This window comes from Cyanistes caeruleus, chromosome 16, assembly GCF_971803275.1.
Source record: "Cyanistes caeruleus chromosome 16, bCyaCae1.hap1.1, whole genome shotgun sequence".
Taxonomy (NCBI): domain Eukaryota; kingdom Metazoa; phylum Chordata; class Aves; order Passeriformes; family Paridae; genus Cyanistes; species Cyanistes caeruleus.
This window is the reverse complement of record NC_141716.1, coordinates 10,398,131-10,416,493: the sequence shown is the minus strand read 5'-3', so window position 1 is coordinate 10,416,493 and position 18,363 is coordinate 10,398,131. Positions and strand designations below refer to the sequence as shown.

General features: G+C 42.7%; 1 protein-coding gene and 1 long non-coding RNA gene across 2 annotated transcripts in view; one reads left to right on the top strand and one right to left on the bottom strand.

Moving 5' to 3' along the window:
• LOC111938296 (uncharacterized) overlaps positions 1–18,363 on the top strand; it is a 172,566-nt gene that overhangs the window by 6,136 nt on the left and 148,067 nt on the right. The window contains exons 2-3 of the long non-coding RNA XR_015277052.1: positions 13,365–13,450; positions 14,076–14,187. This is a non-coding gene — a long non-coding RNA (uncharacterized LOC111938296). The remainder of the gene's footprint in view (positions 1–13,364; positions 13,451–14,075; positions 14,188–18,363) is intronic.
• LOC147650182 (uncharacterized) lies at positions 15,615–18,054 on the bottom strand. Its single transcript, XM_086852992.1, has 2 exons — positions 17,039–18,054; positions 15,615–16,883 (listed from the first exon to the last, which is right to left on the bottom strand). Exon 1 carries the CDS (start codon positions 17,979–17,981, stop codon positions 17,379–17,381), a length of 603 nt encoding a protein of 200 aa, XP_086709118.1. The 5' UTR covers positions 17,982–18,054; the 3' UTR covers positions 15,615–16,883; positions 17,039–17,378.

The window sequence follows — 18,363 nt, the reverse complement described above, 5'->3', positions numbered from 1 at the left end:
TAAGCAAAAACCTTAACTTCTAATAAGGTAATACCTTCTGTTCTACCTTTTACTGTGGAGTTTCTCTGTAAAACATCTGATGCTTGTCTGCCTCAGACTTTCCCACCTCCTAGAATTAGTCGGTGAAGCAGATCTGACTTCTTGAGAATGAAATCTCTGTCTGGTGAATAGTAAATCATAACCAGCACCTCCCTGTGCAGTGGTAAAAACTCTTTATCTCATTACCTGGGGGAAACTTATCCATGTGTCTGCACACCTGTTTAAACAGCCCTGCAGGGGGGAGGATGTTAAGATGGCAAGAGAGATTTGAAACATGATTTAAACTTTGGAATAAACAGCTTTTCAAATGCATTATGATGTAAAATCTATGGTTTCAACATGAGAGGGTTTTATTTCAATAAAACTGAGGAGACCAAGAATTAATTTTCACCGCCTTGGCTAACACAGGGTAAAACCTGAGTTTTTTTTTCATTTCAGGTAGAGTTTTTTTTATCCCTGAGCCAGCTTATATATTTGAAAAATGTTCCTTTTGCATTTGTGGCACTTTTTTGTACTATTAGTACTGCAGCTTGGACAAAAAAGCAAATCCAAGCTAAGGAAACAGAGTATCCTGGTTGATAATTTTTCCCTGCTGCTACTCAAAAATCATTCTATGATTCAAAGGGATAGGCTTAAGTTACTCCCTCTTCTGACCAGCCTTTGACAGGTTTTCTGCTGCTCTCTGTCTGAAATCAGCAGAGATTTTCTCATCAGGAATGGATAAAATATATTAATTGTTGAAGTTTAAGTTCTAACTTAAACATAAGTCTGTATAGGGAGAAGGGGTTAAGAAAAAATGTAGCTTTTCCTGCTGGATTTCCAAAAATACACAGTATTTCTAAAACCTATTGAGACCAAGAAGTATGAATTACCTTTGTTTTTGTGATGACTTTTTTTTCTTCTGGTCATTGAAGATTCTCAGGAAGTTTTGAAAATCGGAAACGGACTATTAGGATTTGCTGAAATGTATTTTTGGCCGTGACCATTCACTGGTTTCAGCATTGAACTCTGTGCATCCAAGGCTGTTTGTTTTTATTTTGAAATAAAAATGTGTAAAGAATACACTTTCTGTAAGTTCATATTCAGGGTAAAGAAAAGAAGCCTTTTCCTTGCTGAAATGTATTTCTTGCCAAGTAGGCTGAGAGAGCAGTTGAGTTTCTGCTGTATAAGGTGGTCTTCAGCAGACTCTTCTTTATTTCCTACAGTGATTATCACCTCTTATAGCTGCATCTGAATTAAACACTATCCACAAAGCTCTTAAACCATGGAATTTCTTCAGTGCCCCTCCAGAGAGGTATCTGGAGCTCTATAACTTTTGAATTCCTTATCTTCTTGACTTCTCCATCCTTCCATGTGCACACACCTGTACAGTCTCTGCACTGGGTTTGAGGTGTACATCACGCTGCTTATTTTGTGCTGTCTTGCTCTTTTGCTTTTATATTCTTCCCACCAGTGATAGTTCTAAAAGATGGAAGTAAATAAGAAAAGTAAGGCCTGTGGGGCTGAAAACCCATATTTATGATTTCAGAGTTCCCTCAGCAAACCTCACAATCCCTCAGAGAACAGCAAAATTCTGTCTCTGCCTTTAGAAATGGACCTTTGTCAAGAGCTTCCAGTCTGATTCAAACACATAAACAGAAAATGGAAAGGGGCTTGAGCATCTGGAGAGAAACATCCAGCCTGTGCTGCTGCATTCAGGCTGCAGTGGTGTGTTCTGTCCAGGGAATGTGGAAGAGCTCAGTCCATGATCCATGAGACCTCCCTGGTTTAGGGACAACTCTGCAGCCCAGTTCTCTCTCAGATTGGTTTGGGGAGTGAACCACAGAAAAATCTCTGCTGTCTGCCTCAATGTTTGTGTATTCAGTCCCCATCCCCTGCCTCTGTGCAATATCTGTCTGAGGAAAGTTGACAGAGGGAGCTGGGTGTGGCAGCAAGGTCAGGGACAGAGATGAGGCTCCAAGAAGGAAGAGGGCCTATGAGTTTTGAAGGGTTTTTTAAAATAATAATCATGGAGGGACAATATATCTGCATTAAGTGTTTGATGGGGGATGAGTGAATGAGAGTATGTTGTTCTTTTCAGGCTACTTTGGGTAATGCCCATGTCCAACCCAAACTTGGAGTGAGCAGTTATTTATGAGTGATTGATCTGTTGCCATTCACATCAATTTTCATGTTTATGCTGATTTTAATGAAGATTCTTTGTGTGCTGTGTGACTTTTCATTATATGTGATATAACAATGGCTGCAAGGGTTGCCTATTATCTTTTCTGCTCTGCAAGAAGATATTTGAAATTTATATTTTCCTTCCTGTCTTGAACTTCCCCTTCTCTCTTCTATAAATATGTGTTAGTTTGGCTTCTGGGGATATTCTGTAGGTCATGCAGCCTTTTTGTTTTGCATGGCTAACACAAAGAAGAAAATGTAGTGTGAATGTTAATGGAATATTTGTTGTAAGTGACTGAAATGAAGTTATGTTTGTAGATAAAAACCACTTCTGTTTCTTCCAAGGCCTGTTCTCAGAGATCCCTAGCACTAACATCTAAGGTTTTAGTAGTGGAACTGATTTGAACAGGGAAGTTAGAACTCATTTATATACTTTATATATTCTAGTGATGAAATGGGTGAGGAGCCTCAGTCCCTAAAGCCCTCTATAGTATCCCAGCATGTTGTGCCTTCAAGATGTGTTTTTGCATCCTTCCCCTGCCCCCTTGTATCTTCTGTGCATGAATAAAATAAATCCCTAATGGTCTTGGTTGCCTTCTTGGCTCTGTTCTTTAGGTGCCTCGACTGGGCTTTCCATCCCCATAGTCACTTTATTGAAACACAGCAGGATCCTTCTGGGATGGCCTCCAAGATGTTCCTTTGAAGGATGAAATGTAGCCACTAATAAGCCATTCCATTTCTTTCTCCCCCATCTCTGTCTCGGGCAGGAACCTCTTTGGCTTCATATTTGCACTCCTGTAAAAAATTGGAGATGTACTGTCTCTTTTATTTAAAATAAATTAATAAATAGAAATAAAATGGAAGAGACTCGACCTGTGAAAATCCTTCCTTCCCTTTTCCTGTGTCTCCGCTGAGGCATGCTCTTGTAACTTCAGGCTCTAAAACTGGTTGCCAAAAAAGGGGAAAAAGAAGGGTGGTGGAAAATTTTGGGGTGTCTTTTCCCTCCCAACACCTGGACCTCCCCAGAGGGATTTCCCATCAGCTGCAGCCTTTGAGGTTGACTTAAGCTGGGTTTGTTTAGCTTTGAACCGGAGCTGCCCCATTTGGATGTGTGTTTCACACGTCCCAGGAGCTCTTTACCTCCACCCTCCCTCTCTCCAGTGTCCTGACTGTTCAATTCCAGTGCAGCCCCACTGGGGAGGTGTTTGAGGTGGGGAGCCCGGAGTGATCTTGTTTGAAGGGCTGGGAATGCCAGGCATTCCTGCCTGGGCTTCCATGGGAGCTCAGAGCTGGCCCTGAGTGAGTTCCAGAGGCTCCACGCTGACATTTCCATCTCTGGATCCCTCTTGTCCTCGCACCGCTCCCATCACGGAGCGCCGGCTGCTGCCTCTGCCGGGAGTGCAGCAAGGCTCTGAAGAGTACCCAGGCAGCCAAAAATAACAGCAATAAAAATAAAGACATTATTAAAGCCAGATACGACTGATCTGAAGTCACAGCGAGTGTAACATGACTCAGTCAAATCCCCAGGACAGTTGGAGACAGAAAGGGAAGGAGAGAGGAAAATCTCTATCTGTTTAAAGTTCTGGGCCCCAAACTCCTTACAAGTCGGCTTTGATAATTCATCAGACGACCACAAAAAAGAATGCCTCCCCCGCTCCAGATGCAACTGTGTCTTGTCCCAGCCTCTTTTTCCACAGCCTGTGAATCTCACCACATCAAGGGGAAAAGAAAATACATTTTAAAGTTCTCCTTATTTAGGTTGGGTAGGTCTGAAATATCCTCCAAAGGCAAACGTGTGTGTGTGTGTGTGACTGGAGGCACGCGTGTGTGAGGATGTAGACATGTAGAGTTATACTTGGGAGAAGGGAAAAATTACTGGAAAAAAGGCAGAATTTGCAGTTCACCCCCAATGCTGTTGGAGAAAAGGAGGCTGTGAGCCTTTATTACGATAATTAGAGAAATTAACCCAAAAGCCTACAGCAAGGAGTGTAGTGTGGAGTGAGTAACTGCAGCATCACCCCATCACTTGCCTTGGATGTAAAAGAGAATAACTCAGAGTCCAGACAGTGCTTCACAAAACAATAAACTCTCCTGTGTGTTTGGCTGCTCGTGGGACATTTTCTGGAAAGAAGATTGATCCAGGGTGAAACAGGGATGGAGAAGAAATGTGGCATCGGGCACTTATCAGTTCTTTGCTATCAGGGGCAGAGATTAATTTCTCCAGGCTGTTGGTGTATTTGAGGTCTCAGGGGGTACCCTGGGAGAGGAGTTCCCCACAACATTTGGGAGAGTGGCTTGGACTAATGGACTCACAGCAAATGGCAGAAAAGGGACCAACCAAGAAAACTTGGATCTGATTTCAGTATCACACCGTGTGTGTGTTTTGTTCTCAGATTTTTGCTGGGGCCAACTCTGATATAAACAGATGGACTTCAAAGTAGTTGGTCTGAATAAAAGCTTACATAATATTTTAATGGTTCAAATCTTTAGGGACTGTGCAACTAGATTGAAAATCCCAGAAGGTATTTATTTATGCTTTTTGGGCCAGGCAGAGAGAAAAGAAATAGATCTGGTTCTGTTTTTTTGGTTGGTTGGTTTGTTTGTTTGTTTTTCATCATTCTGTGACTTCAAGATACTTTTGCATTTCTTATAAGGGAAGATAAACTCCTTTTGAGACTGAAATTGTTATCTAATTAAAAAAATAATTTTTTTTTTTTTTAGAACTTTGGTTTTTCAAGGCTGGATAAACCTTTCTTTTCTCTTTTTGTTTTTCAATGCAAAGGATTCATGTCTTGCTGCTGGATTTAATTTTTGTCAGGTTTTTGTCATTATCTTTTTTAATTTCATTTTATCCACTTGGAAAATGAAGACCTTTAGAAAAGGTCATGTGGTAAAAATGAAATGTAAGGAAAAAAATGTGTGAATTCAGAGGAAAATTGAAATATCTGCAGTGTTCTAAATGGGGGTGCTCTCTTTTCCTTTCCTTTTCCCCTATGAGCTCTTTGTTTCTATGAATTGTCTCCTTTTACCTTTTTTTTTAGGAAAGGTTAATGAGAATTTTCATAGGCCTCTTATGAGTGCAAGAAGTTACCTGTGGTAACCCTGAGGTTCTGCTCCTGGCTGGAATCGAGCAGTGCCAAATGGGAATGAGGCATGGGCATTTCACTGCTCTTCTTCAAACCCAAAAAACCTTGAATTATCTTGTCTTTGAGGGATGAGTGGATCTGATACTGAATATTTAAAGCTCAATTTGGAGTATTTCATGTTGTCTTAGTCCTTTGGCTTCGCAGAAAACCTGTTCCTAATGTGCAGATCCTGAGGGGTTCTCATGGCAGCACAGATGGACCAGCTGAACTTTATTCTGGGTTTTCAAGGGCAAACTGCAAAGCCAGAATATAATGTCCTCATTCTGATGAACAACAAATCATGTGATTTGCCCAAGCTCTGTCCTGGGGACACAAGTTGGGGCACAGTCTGAAGGATTTCCTCTGTTTGCCACTCTAACCCAGCAAGGCAGGACTGCAAGATGAGATGCAATTTGAGCATTCCATCTGTTGGTGCTTGTTACACAAGCTCCAGAAAGGCACTGTGCTACTGGACTAACACCACAGACAGAATAACCACATCTTTCAAGATGGGTTTGATGTCCCTCACAGAGCCTTGTGAGTGCTGCACTGTTTGCCCAGGCTGTAAAGAGATGTTTTAATTTAGAATGGCTACTACTTGCACTTGTGTCAATATTACTTTAAAAAGTGTTAGGGTGGAGGCAGAGGGAGATGTGGGAGCAATTTTGGACAAGATTCTTGGGATCCAATGTGTCAATATATAAAGCCAAATCTTGAATCAAGGTTTTCATCAAAATGAATGTTCTGAAGGAGTTTTTCTGAAACACCACCTAGCTCTGACAAACTCCCCACCTAGTTAGCTGTTCCTCCCATTGCTTTCAAATCTGAACACCTTCTGGCAGCTGGCATGACTTACATCTGCCACACACATTTTATTTTCCATTTCCCCAGTGGAGCAATAGATTTTATTTATTTATTTATTTATTTATTTATGTACATACTGCTGTTGCCTGTATTATAAAAATATTAGGCTGCATTGGTCTGCTCTGAGTGTGGAAGACAGTAAGGCTCTTATGTGATGAGTGATGTGATCTCAGTGATGCTCTGAAGTTGCATTTATTCACTGGATGCTGGAAAACCTGAGTACAGCACCAAACAAGATGTGTTGAAAAAGGAATAGTCACCAGCAACAGTTCCTGTTTTCTAATCTGGATGGCTGTGCTTAAAAGATGGATATTCTTAAATGCTTTCAAAATCCACTTTTAGCTAAGGCCTTTTTAGAAATCATTTTCTGGCTAGGATTTCCATATGGATTCAAAGGAGTTACATACCCAATTTCACTGTTACATGGGCATACACTGACATGCAGCTGCTGTAGGTTACTCTGACCACTGCTACCTATCTCTAGATTTTTGCTGAAAAATGTGTCAATTAGAACAACTAAAGCATTTCCAAAATGAGCCACCTCAGTCCAGTGCAGCTAAACCCAGTGAGCCATTGGAATATCAAGGATTTAGGATTTTCAGAGTTTCAATAGCTGCATGTCCACGCCTCATCCCTGATTCTGTCTCCCATTGGGATAAAGTGATATGCAGTGTCACATAAGCCTGAAAGGTGGCATTAATTTCCATAAAGTGTCCCACTTTTACAAAGCTGTTTATAGCTCTAGATTTAACATTGAACTGAACTTTCTAATTTCTGAAATATGTTAATGAAGCTGATAATAATGAATGTCTAGTCTATGTGCTCTGCAGTTTAATACCTGTTTGGAACTGTATCCAAACACAGAGCCACACTTCTGACCTTGGAGCTACTTTCTGTGCTGGTATTATTCCTTTCCTAAAGGTCCTTATCAGCCATGATCCACCAGGAACAACCAGCCTGGCCATGAAAGTTCACGGGCTCAGTGTCACTCAGGATGTGATTCAGTGGCTTTCTTAGACACCTGAATTACTCTGAGAGATGTTTGACCTTCCTTATTTTTCATTTTCTGGCTGTGTTCTCAGAGTCCCACACGACAGAGACTCATTTTTGGTTTGGTTCTGGTGCACCCTGGGTGTTTCAGAGCACTGAATTTGACTGTGAGCCCTTTAGTGAACAAGAGACTGTCAGGAGGGCAAAGAGGTGGTGTTCAACTGAACCTACCAAAGTTTAAGATTTAATTTGAAGGATATTGTTGGACTGTTGCAACACATTGCTTTTCTATATTTCCATATGTGATCCTAGCTTGGGGTCATTTGAGAACAGTCCAACTGATGACTTCAGCAAGTATCTTAACTAAATTAGGATCAGGCAGTGACGGAAGGATTCTGGTTGTGGTTGGTCTGTCGTTTGGAAACTAGAGCGCATTAGCAGAAACCAACAACAAATTTCTTGTCATGACTATTGGGAAAGGAGAAAAACTTCCACATTGCAGCATCTCCTACCTCAAAGTCAAGGATGTGAAATAGCTCAGTCGGCCACCACATCATGAAGGACGATTTATTGCATCTGTTTAAAAACAACTCTGTGTTCTCTGGGGGCTCTGTCCTTCACTAGCAGTGCTTTGGACTCAATGATCTAATAGAACTTTTTCCATCTCTAACTTTTGTGGCTTGCCATATGTAGAGATAAACATCTTTCTTTCCGATCGGCGTTGACGGACAGACTTTCAGGCATGGAAACATAATTGTGTGTGTGGGGTAGGGGGAGGGGAGCTAAGGCCATTTTCTGAGTGTTACTGTCTTCAGGGCATGGGATTATTGGAAAATGATAAATAGCTGGGCAGGCAAAGGAAATATGAAAACCCTGTCATGGAACAGAGATGCCCAAGATTTCTGTTCATATTGCAGTGACCAAAAGAAATTTACATTGGAAAAACCCTCTTGCCTTCGGGGCTGAATGTTATGAACCTTCAAAGTGATTCTTGAGAAGAAAAGGGGTTGGGAATGAAAGGAGTGGGAGGGATTGCCATGCTGTTTCTACGGAGCAGGGGTCACTGCAGAATAACATTCATCATCTTGTTGGTGCCGTTCTGAGAATGGGAACAAGGTGGGAGAGATAAAAGCAAAGTTGAACTGCAGTCTGGCATTTGTGGCTTGTTCTCCAGTCCCATGGGAGCTGAGAATGGACTAAGTCCAAACTTTTTTTTCTCCTGGATTTCATTCAAGGATTGTTCAGCTGGTCTGCGGACTGGGTGCCTTTACTGTAATATCTTGTTTTTTCCCTCAACTTGCTTGGACTTCAAAGTTCCATTCAAATGTATTAGTCACAGGCATACGTATAATGGCCAAGCTTTCTGCCAGGGTAAGTCAGCATGGATCTGTGAGAGTTTATAGCACTTGAAGTTTGGGCCTAAGAACTAAGATCCTGGCCATAATTTGTGCCTCAGGAAAGTAAGGACAGAGATCAGTCCATCATTGACATATAATTACTTCCATTTGTGTTTATATCCCATTCTAAAATATCACCAGATTTATTCTTGTTATTTCAATTCCTCCCCCCCAACCCCTGATCCAAACCAAAACCCCCTGAAATACAATTAAACACCTGTGCTTGGGGCGGCTGAAATGTTCATGGGGGTGAAATGAAACAGTCTCTGTTTCCTCTGGAACCAAGGAAATGGCCAGGCTGGCCATGGCAGATGATTCTCTCTGTTCCTTACCAATGCTGTGGGGCAAAGGTGTAAGTCATGGGTGCTTGGTATGCATAATGATCAGAAAAGGAACTCGAAAAATGTGGTGTTTTTCTATGACACTTGATTTAAAATTTAAAAATAACTAATTTCATTGGCAGGCTTTCTTTGCAATTGGAAAACAGGAAGCCGTATCTTTGATTCAGTTATTGGAAAAAGTAATTGAGTTTAAACTGGGGACTGAATTTTCAGAGTAACTGAGCACCCTTTCATCACATGTTATATTTCCAAATGGGGAGAAAAAGGCACCACACTTTGACATCTCCCTTACCTTCACTGCATTTGAAGCTGCCATGAATTGCATTGCATTTTACAGAGGGGAGATGGAAACTGTGCATCAAACCCAACAGCACGGATCCAGCTGCTGTATTTCTGTGCCATGTTTGCTTTTAAATGCCAGTAGCCTTTCAAGGCATTTATTCAGCATTCTTGAGACTCTTTGGCTGGGCTGGTACTGCTTTGTGGTGCTCACCAGGTTTTTGTTCTTGGCAAAACTCTCATTTAAATGATCTCATTTGGCAGGTCAGGCAGGGAGGGAAGGACACCCTCTTGTCCTCATAATACCTGTTTCTGTATTATGACACCCTCATAATCCCTGTTTGGCTGTGTGAGCAATGTGATACTTTGGTGTCTCAGGATGACTGACAGCTGTCGTGAAGTTGAGATGTTCATGTGAGAAACATTCAGCACTTCACTTTGGGGCTTCTTTGCAAGCTCCCATTGCAATAGTGGAGAGATGGAATAGATGGAGAGATATCCATGCAGAGCTTGAGGAGCAGTGGCTGCACTTGCTTGTGCTGGGTTATCTCGCTTGTGCTGGGTGATCTCAAGAGCTGGTTTGGACTTCTGTGCGCTCCTAAGACCCTGCAGGTCGCATTCCCATTTTCTCTCTGGAGATTCACCCTGTCTTTAAATCACATTTAGTGCTAGTGATGTCCTATGAAAATCCCTGACTATCATATCCAACTAATGCTACTTTTGTAGCAAGACCTCAAAGGTTGATATGTGAAAAATTTACTGCACCAGGCACATACATGAACAGTGATCCCCAAGGAGGGGGGTCCGTGTGCATTTGGGGGTGCTGAAAGCACAGGCAGATTTTGGCTATTCAGAGACCTGTGTAGGTTGTCCCAGACCTGGCACAGAGGAATAATCTCCTGAGTCAAGGTGTGTAGCTGGGCAGTGAACTGGAGTCAGGCCCTGAGGCAGGTCAGACACAGCAGCGTTGAACCGTCCACTACATCAAGAAAACCTTGTTACAGAAGTTGCCAAAGTATTTTATGAGCGGTGGGACAGGGCTTTGATGTCTCTCAAAGAGTTATTAGATGTGATTCAGAATGGGAAGAAGCAGCAGGGCTGATAGCCATTGCTGCCCATACTTGATAGCCAGGCAGTTAATCCAAAAGCACAGTTTGAAGTTGTTTTTTCATTCCTGACATATGGCTTGCACTTGAATGGGAAAATGCCCCAGTAGTGTCTGTGCTGGGCACTCACCAGAGCCATGGGGATTTGTGTCACCAGCCCAGGCCACTGGTTCATCCAGCCCAGTGTCTCGTTCCAGCCAGTGGCCAGACCAGATGCTACTTCAGCAGGAAGTTTATGTATTCTTGAAAGGACAGCTATCAGATAACTCGGTGTTGAGGGAGACTTCTTTCTTTTCAGTGCAAACAGGCTTTTGCCTTGCAGCTCTACAGCCTAATGCTGGGATTTGGATGTAATACAAAGCAGTTTTTCTGGGATCTGTGGAGAATCTAGTTTAAACCTGCTCAGACAGAGCCTGAAAGGGGATTGGGGGCCTGTGGATTTTACACTGTGGCACAGAGGACCCTTCTCTTGGGACTGTTTCTTTTTTTCAATACTCCTCAACCAATCTTTTCCATTTGACAACAGATCTTTGCACTGGCCAGATATTTAAAGCAAATAAACAAACAAGACCCACAGTTTCTTCTTTCTCTATAATTTCTGACCTGAGATGACACAAGCTGTGACTGGATCAGGTTGCTCTGCATGCTGCTTGCATGTTGAGGCCACAGTTTTCCCGAAGATGCTGTTCAGCTGGCAGCAGGATGAGCCCATTCCATCAGGCTGAGGGCTCTGGCAGGCTGGCACCCGTGGGATGCTCCACGCTGGCTCCTGGCACTGCAGCAGCACAGGGCACCTCTGCATTGCTGAGTGTGGTGCTCATGCTGCTGCTGGAGGCTTTGCAGGACAAACCTTTGGCTGCTTGCCCTCTGCTCTTTCAGGACAGCCTCCTGAGTAGCTCTGGATCCCCAGACTGTGCTCCTGGTGTCCTGCTAGCACAAATCCCAGAGGTCTGATGCAAACAGCAGCAGAAACAACAGAGGCTGGACCAGTCAGGCCACAGCTGCCAACTCATCTGCGTCTGATGTTGCATAAAAACACATCTCACTTTACATATGACCAGAATGATTTACAATGTTTTCCCTACCTTTATTTTCCCCCTTGTCCATAATCCTTTAATACATTTACCCCCAGCTGAACTGTCTCTCAGCCCTGGATCCTGGTTGTCCGAGGACATGGAGGCACGCAAGCATTTTCGTATCAGATTAAAAACTCACTGACCGCAAAAACTTGGAAACTCTACCTCTTGGTTGTCTCTTCTCTTTTAGACTGTGCAGAAACTTTATCAGTGTTTCATTTATTAATAGATTGTTTTGCTTTTCTCAATATTTAAGGCCTCGTGTGACCCTACTAATAATTTACAAGAATTTTTGTACGTCTGCGTTTTAATTCCACTGGTCTCTGTGTCAGCTGATGAGCTTTGATAGGTTGGGTTTACCTAATATGTAACCAAACAGAGACAGCAACCCAGTGTGGTTTACTCAGATATGTAGTTTCTTTCTAGGCATATGATTCATCGTCTGTGAGAGAGACTGCAGCTGGACAGCAGAAATCTTGCAGGAGTAGAGACAAAGCAAGCTCTCTTTTCATGTAACCTCCTCGATACAGCTTCATATCTTCCAGCCTTTTCAGAAGTTTTCAGAATATTAATAATAGTATCTTGACAGGATCACAAAAGAAAAGCTGTGAAAACTCTAGAATGTTTGGAAAAAAAAATAAAAAATTCATGTTGACCGTGAGTTGGCTGAAGAGTCTTTTCTCAAGATGTCTCATAACTTGGATGTAAACTTGTCTATAAGCCTACATTTGATAATTATAAGCAGTGGCCAGCTTTTTAATAGTTATAATGTAAACCATGCAGCAGTAACTGATGAAATACACACATGCATTCAATTCTGGGCCTAAAAATGCAGAAGAAAATATAGACCTTTTGCAACTCCTATTTTTCTAAGAGAAATCCAACTGCTTGCTGTCAGTTTGCCTTAGGAAGCCTGACTTTGGGTAGGGAACTGGAATCTTTTGCCATACAGCTACATATCAGTGCAGCAGCAGTTCTGAATTAAAATCCCAGTTCTCAGATCCAGTGATAATACAATATTGCGTGTGGAAAAAGAACAGGAATTAAAGAGGGATTATTTTAAACAAGTATGTGCGTGGGTGTGCACACACAAAAAACATGCATAGACACTGTAGAAAAATATTATGAGCCCTTTGGCAATTTTTTTTTTTTTTTTGAAACTGGAAATGAGACGTAACTTAAATAGTAAGGATAATTAACTATAGGAGCAGTTTACCAGGGGAAGTGATAAATCCATCACCACTTGGATTCTAACTTCAGATCAGGTTTTTTAGAAAAAGCCTGTGGGTCAGCCTCATGGTGCTGCCCAAAACCATATTTACTTATGCAAAAGGGAAGCACAGTGTTCCTCCACCAGAAGTGGGATTCTTTAACCCACCATGTGTTGGTGGTTGCAGGAGGTGTTCATAGTGCTCCTCTGGTATGATTTTCTCCCACGCCCTATTTTAAAGAGTTTGTTTTGTTAGCAAAATGGGGTAAAAAAAAAAAAAAAAAATACAAAAAATACTGATTTGTGTGTACATTCTGTGCTGGCACCTATGCATTTTACCTTTGGACCTGTCACCCTTGTTTTGTATATTATATATATGTATATATGTATGTATAGATGTATGTATGTATGTATATATATATATACGTATATATATATATACATATATATATATGTATATATATAAAATTTGCTGCACTGAGCAAAACTTGATGTTTTAGAGGACAGCAAAAGCCTGCAGTAGAGGGAATTACTTAGGAGATTTACCTGTGTCAGTAAATCTGGAATGAGAGGGCCCCTGCAGTAATTACTTGGTGTATGGTGAAGTCCAGCCAACTTTAGTTTCTACTGATATCCATCTCATTGCTGGTCACCAAATTAGCTCATTTTTCCAGCAGTCCAGCTACAATATTTAAATTTGTATGGCCATGAATGCAAGGGCTTGGTTACACATGGTGTGAAGACAGCTTTTCATTGTGTTTTATTTCCTCACAGTCACCTTTCACTGGACCCTTGTGTACCATTTCTTACTTCATTTTACAAGCTCCAGTCAACACCCTGCACAGTCTTCTGCATCCCAGGTGAAGTAAACACAGATTTAGAATTTCCTGTCAAATTTCAGCTATTCTTGCAAAAATCCAACACTATGCCTGACCTTTCCTGGTGGGCTGTAAAACTCAATATCTGCTAAAGTCTGTTTGGTAGTGTTGGAGTATGGGTGAGGAAGCATCCTGAAGACATTTGAGGTTCCCTAGGAAAGGCTGGGATGTAAAATCGGTCCTGGAGTTCATGGTTTTGGTAAAAATACTTCAGCCTGGTGGCTTCTCTATACCTCCATCTGTGAGCCTGAATTTGGGGGTCTCTGGGTCCACCCTGGGCTTCTTTTAGGACAGTTTGGCCATTTTTGGTTTAGCACATTTTACTTGAGGTAAAAGCATTTTTTAAAAAATGCATCTCTTCGTGGGGGAGACAGAGGATGTTTTAGGCTTTGTAAGGGGAAGGCAGATGGATGATAATAATAATAACGATAATGATAATAACAATAATAATAATATTAATAATAATAATAACAATAATTACAATAACAATAACTACAACAACAACAATAATAATAATAATTTTTTTATTTTTTTTTTTTTCTGGCTTCAGTGTTTCATATTGAGGAATTTGATCATTTTTTGATATTTTCTTTTGCTGTGCTTTCAGATTTGCAAGTATATGATCAGGGAAAGCCTGGTTTGGCTGCCAAGGAGGATGAATTAATCAATATTGGAGATGTGAGATTGCATTGCCTACCATAAAAGAAAAGAGGACAAAGGTTGGTGCTTTCCAGTCACTCTCTTTCCCAGGCTCACTTTATCCTCCAGTACCTTGACACTTCTGCTTAATCCAGCTCTGTTCCTTTGCCTGCATTGCTCCTCCATGTGGGCCAAGAGTATTCCTTAAGCCTCATCATTTATTTCAAGGCTGTAATTAAGGTCTTGTATATGTTCAAACAAATCACAGGCAACAGGGGCAAGACATGTCATTCATCATAATTTCCACCACCTAAAGATATATTTTTTTGGTTATACCATAAATTCTTTCTCTTATTATTTTGTGACTTGGCAGAAATATCCTTTTAAAAGTAGGCCACCATGTCCTTTCCTACATTCATTACAAGTGGGCTACTAGGAAAGCCCCAGACTGGCAAGGCCTCTATTTTTGGTTTCCTTTTGCAGTATGAGGACAAAGTTTCCCTCAGATACAGCTCTACCCAGGGAACTCATCCCATGGAGTACAGCATATAATTTGAGTTAAAAAGAGGAAAAAAAGATCAACTGCAATCTCCAGTGCCTGTTCCCTGTGTCCCTGCAGGTCTGTGCAGCATCGCAGCCACTCTGCAGTTAAGGATGCAAAATATCTTCCATTATGACACTGCTTTCAGTGCTTTAGGGTCTCTGGAAAAAAATACCTATTAGGCTGGAGTTTTTGTTTCTTAGTGACTGTCAAAAATCATGGTCTCTCCAAAATGTTGGGCAAAGCTTATCCAGCAATTTCTCTTGTGTTATGTGAGAGTAAAAAAAAAACTCTGAAAACCCAGGCTGTAGTAGGGAAAAAACCACACACACACACACAATCCAATGCTTTCCAAGTGACAAAATACATATTTTTATCAGCTACAAAGTATTTCAGACCTGGGCTCTGAATCTCTGCACAACTCAAGTTGTCATTGAGCATTGCAACATTTACATTTGGAAAAAAGCTCGTGATTTTCTCGAATTTATAAGAAATTAATATATTGATGGCATCTGTATTGAAGTTATGCCCCATTTATGCCCTTAATGATATCTCATTGTGCAGTTTGTGCTACTTAGGGGATTACTTCTTCCAAGTTGATGCTGGAAGATATTTCATAATCACAGATCTGCCTTTCCTGCTAACTTTGTAACACTTTGCGTTATGTTCTTGTTATGAAGCTTTGCTTTTAAAAAGGAAAAGTATTTTGTGAAGATACTTATCATAACAGAAGCAGATTTTACACTGTCAACCCAATTTTGAAGGATGCTGTCTCCAAACTCACAATTCCATCAACAAAATGAATTTTATGGCCTGCAACAATGTAAAGGTGTAAGAGAGAGGGCATATGTCTTCCAGAGCTGCTTCTGCTCCAGAAGATTTCAATAAGAATTAGAAGTTCTTTAGTGGTGTAAGTTCTGAGGAAGCTGCTAGTAACAACTAGGAATAAATTGTATTTTTAAAATGTGAAAGGTCTTAAAAACAATTTTATTTCTGAAGTCAGGATGGAAGAAAGGGAGTTAACTAAATATTATATAATATATTATATGTTATTTTAATCTATATTTTATTATCATTTTGAAGCCCTGGTGTAGTGTAACATTCCTGCAGGTATGGCAGGCATGGACACAATCTACAGACCAGCAACTTTTAGAGGGACAGCAGGCAGCCAGGGCTCTCTGGAATAAAAATTCACTGTGGAAACCTAGAGAGAATGACACCTGAACATCCAATACCCCAGAAGATTGTCAGTCCTCAACTTTTTATTCAAATTTTGTGTGTTTCTGCTGGAAATGAGTGGAATTGAATAATTTCTTTAAGCCTAAAATAAAACCACTCGTTGCTCTGGTAAAGGCTTAAGTTTGTGAGTAAGGTTTTGGAAACATGATTACAAAAATAAAAAACAAATATAAAGTTTGTGAGGAGCAGACTGAAAATGGCTGGTGTCAGCTCTGATCCCTGCTGGAGCTCCAAGAATTCCTGGGATATTCTGAGCTGCTTCAGAGTGGGGTGGTTTAGGAGTTGTGTCTCAGACACGCAGACACGGAGCGTGTGTCCTGATGTGAGCTCTGGTGGCTCCAGTGGGTGCAGATCAGTCTAGAGGACAGTGTGGTGACTCTCCTTTTTCCACTACTCTCCCTCATTATTTTTTGTGGAATTTAGGACTAAGCAGAACTGCTCATACTCTTTCTGTTGCATAAATGCAAGTACAGCCCTGGTTATGTGTGCCAGGAGCCACAATGCACGTTGACTTCATACCCTGACCCTTGCATCCAGCTCATTCTGCTTCCTGGTGGATCACTGAATGTCTGCTTGGTCTGCCTCACAGGCAGGGTGGCTTATGTTGAGGCATTTTCATGGCTTTGTTACAATTCAGATGTAAAAGATATTATTTTATAGCACCTTTGATTATGTCTGAATTTGGGGTTGTAGCTGGGTTTCCATACAGATCACATGTGATGCAGTAACCTGGAAGGTGGATTTGGCTCTTGAATGATCTTGTTTTCCTCACTTTTCAGGGCAGTAACTGGAGCCCCAAATGTAGTGGCTGCACCTACTCTAGAATGAACAGTTCTCTCCTGATCCCAAGAAATTAGTCTTTTTCTAGCTCCAGAACAAAACCAAGGGAAAACAGGAAGAACCAGCAGAAAACTGAGCAGGTTGTGGGTAAAGACAGCAGAACTCTTGTGGGCAGGGGCAGTCTGAACCTTGCAGGTGCTCATGGTTGGGACTAACCTGGGGAAAACAAATGCAGAAAGTTACCAGCGATAGGGAAAACAGACCTCTGTTCTGAAAAGAACTGGTGCTTTGTAAGATATCTCCCCAAAGGCATCAGTGGGAGTGTTTTTATAACCTCTGGGGGCAGAGAGGGAATGAAAGAGGCTGCTCACCGGCTGGGTTATTTTAAAGCAAGTGGCTCGGTCTCCTGCTGGCTGTGCACGGGGTGGGAGAAGCTTCCGCTTCTCCGGGTAATCTTGTGATGTTGTACCTGTGTTACAGCCTCGTCACTCAAACACATGACGAGTCTAAAAGGTGCCTAAATCTACTTACAATTACCTGCTAAAGAAGAAAATGTTCTCCCATGTGAGGGAGAGATGCTCGCGGGAGCAGAGCTGTCTCCAACCTGAATCCACCAGGCGCTCACTGCGCACTGCTCCCTATCCCAAAGACCTTCATTTTCCCCCAAAAGTTGTGAACAGCACTGGGGGCTCATTGGAAGTGACCCCACGTTCATTCTGCTGTGTTTGGAAACAAAGCTTTGCACAGCTTTGCCAAGGGAGAGAGCAGGGGGAGCAGGGCAGGGGTCCCATCCCCGTTCCGCAGTGTGGGCGGTCGTTCCTGCCTGCGGCAGCGGCTCGGGGTACCGGGACATCGAGGTACTGGGAAATTGGGGTACCGGGACATTGGGGTACTGGGACATCGAGGTAATGGGACATTGGGGTACCGGGACACCGGAGTACCGGGACACCAGGGTATGGGACATCGGGGTACTGGGACATCGGGGTACTGGGACATTGGGGTACCGGGACATCGGGATACCGGGACATCGGGGTACCGGGACATTGGGGTACCAGGACATCGGGGTACTGGGACATTGGGGTACCGGGACATCGGGGTACCGGGACATTGGGGTACCAGGACATCGGGGTACTGGGACATTGGGGTACCAGGACATCGGGGTACTGGGACATTGGGGTACCGGGACATTGGGGTACGGGGACTTTGGGGTACCGGGACTTTGGGGTACTGGGACACCAGGGTATGGGACATCGTGATATGGGACATCGGGGTACCGGGACATTGGGGTACTGGAACACTGGGGTACCGGAACATTGGGGTACTGGGACATCACGGTACTGGGACATTGGGGTATCACTGGGTTACCATGACACCGGGGTACTGTGACACCGGGGTACTGGGACACCGGGCTCCTGTGGCACCAGGGTACCGTGACACCAGGGTACCAGGACATTGGGGTACCGGGACACTGGGCTCCTGTGACACCGGGGTACCAGGGAAGTACCGGGGACATGCCGGGCCAGCCCTTGGGCCCGTGGGCTCTCTCTGGGGGCAGGGCTGTCCCCAGCAGGACACTGCTGTCAGCAGCAGGGCAGGCACACAGGGGTCCCAAGCAGCTGAAGGAGATCAGTGACCCAGAGGCGACTCCCTCCGCACGCTCTGCCTCTGAAACACCGGCCAGGGCGGGGATTTGGAT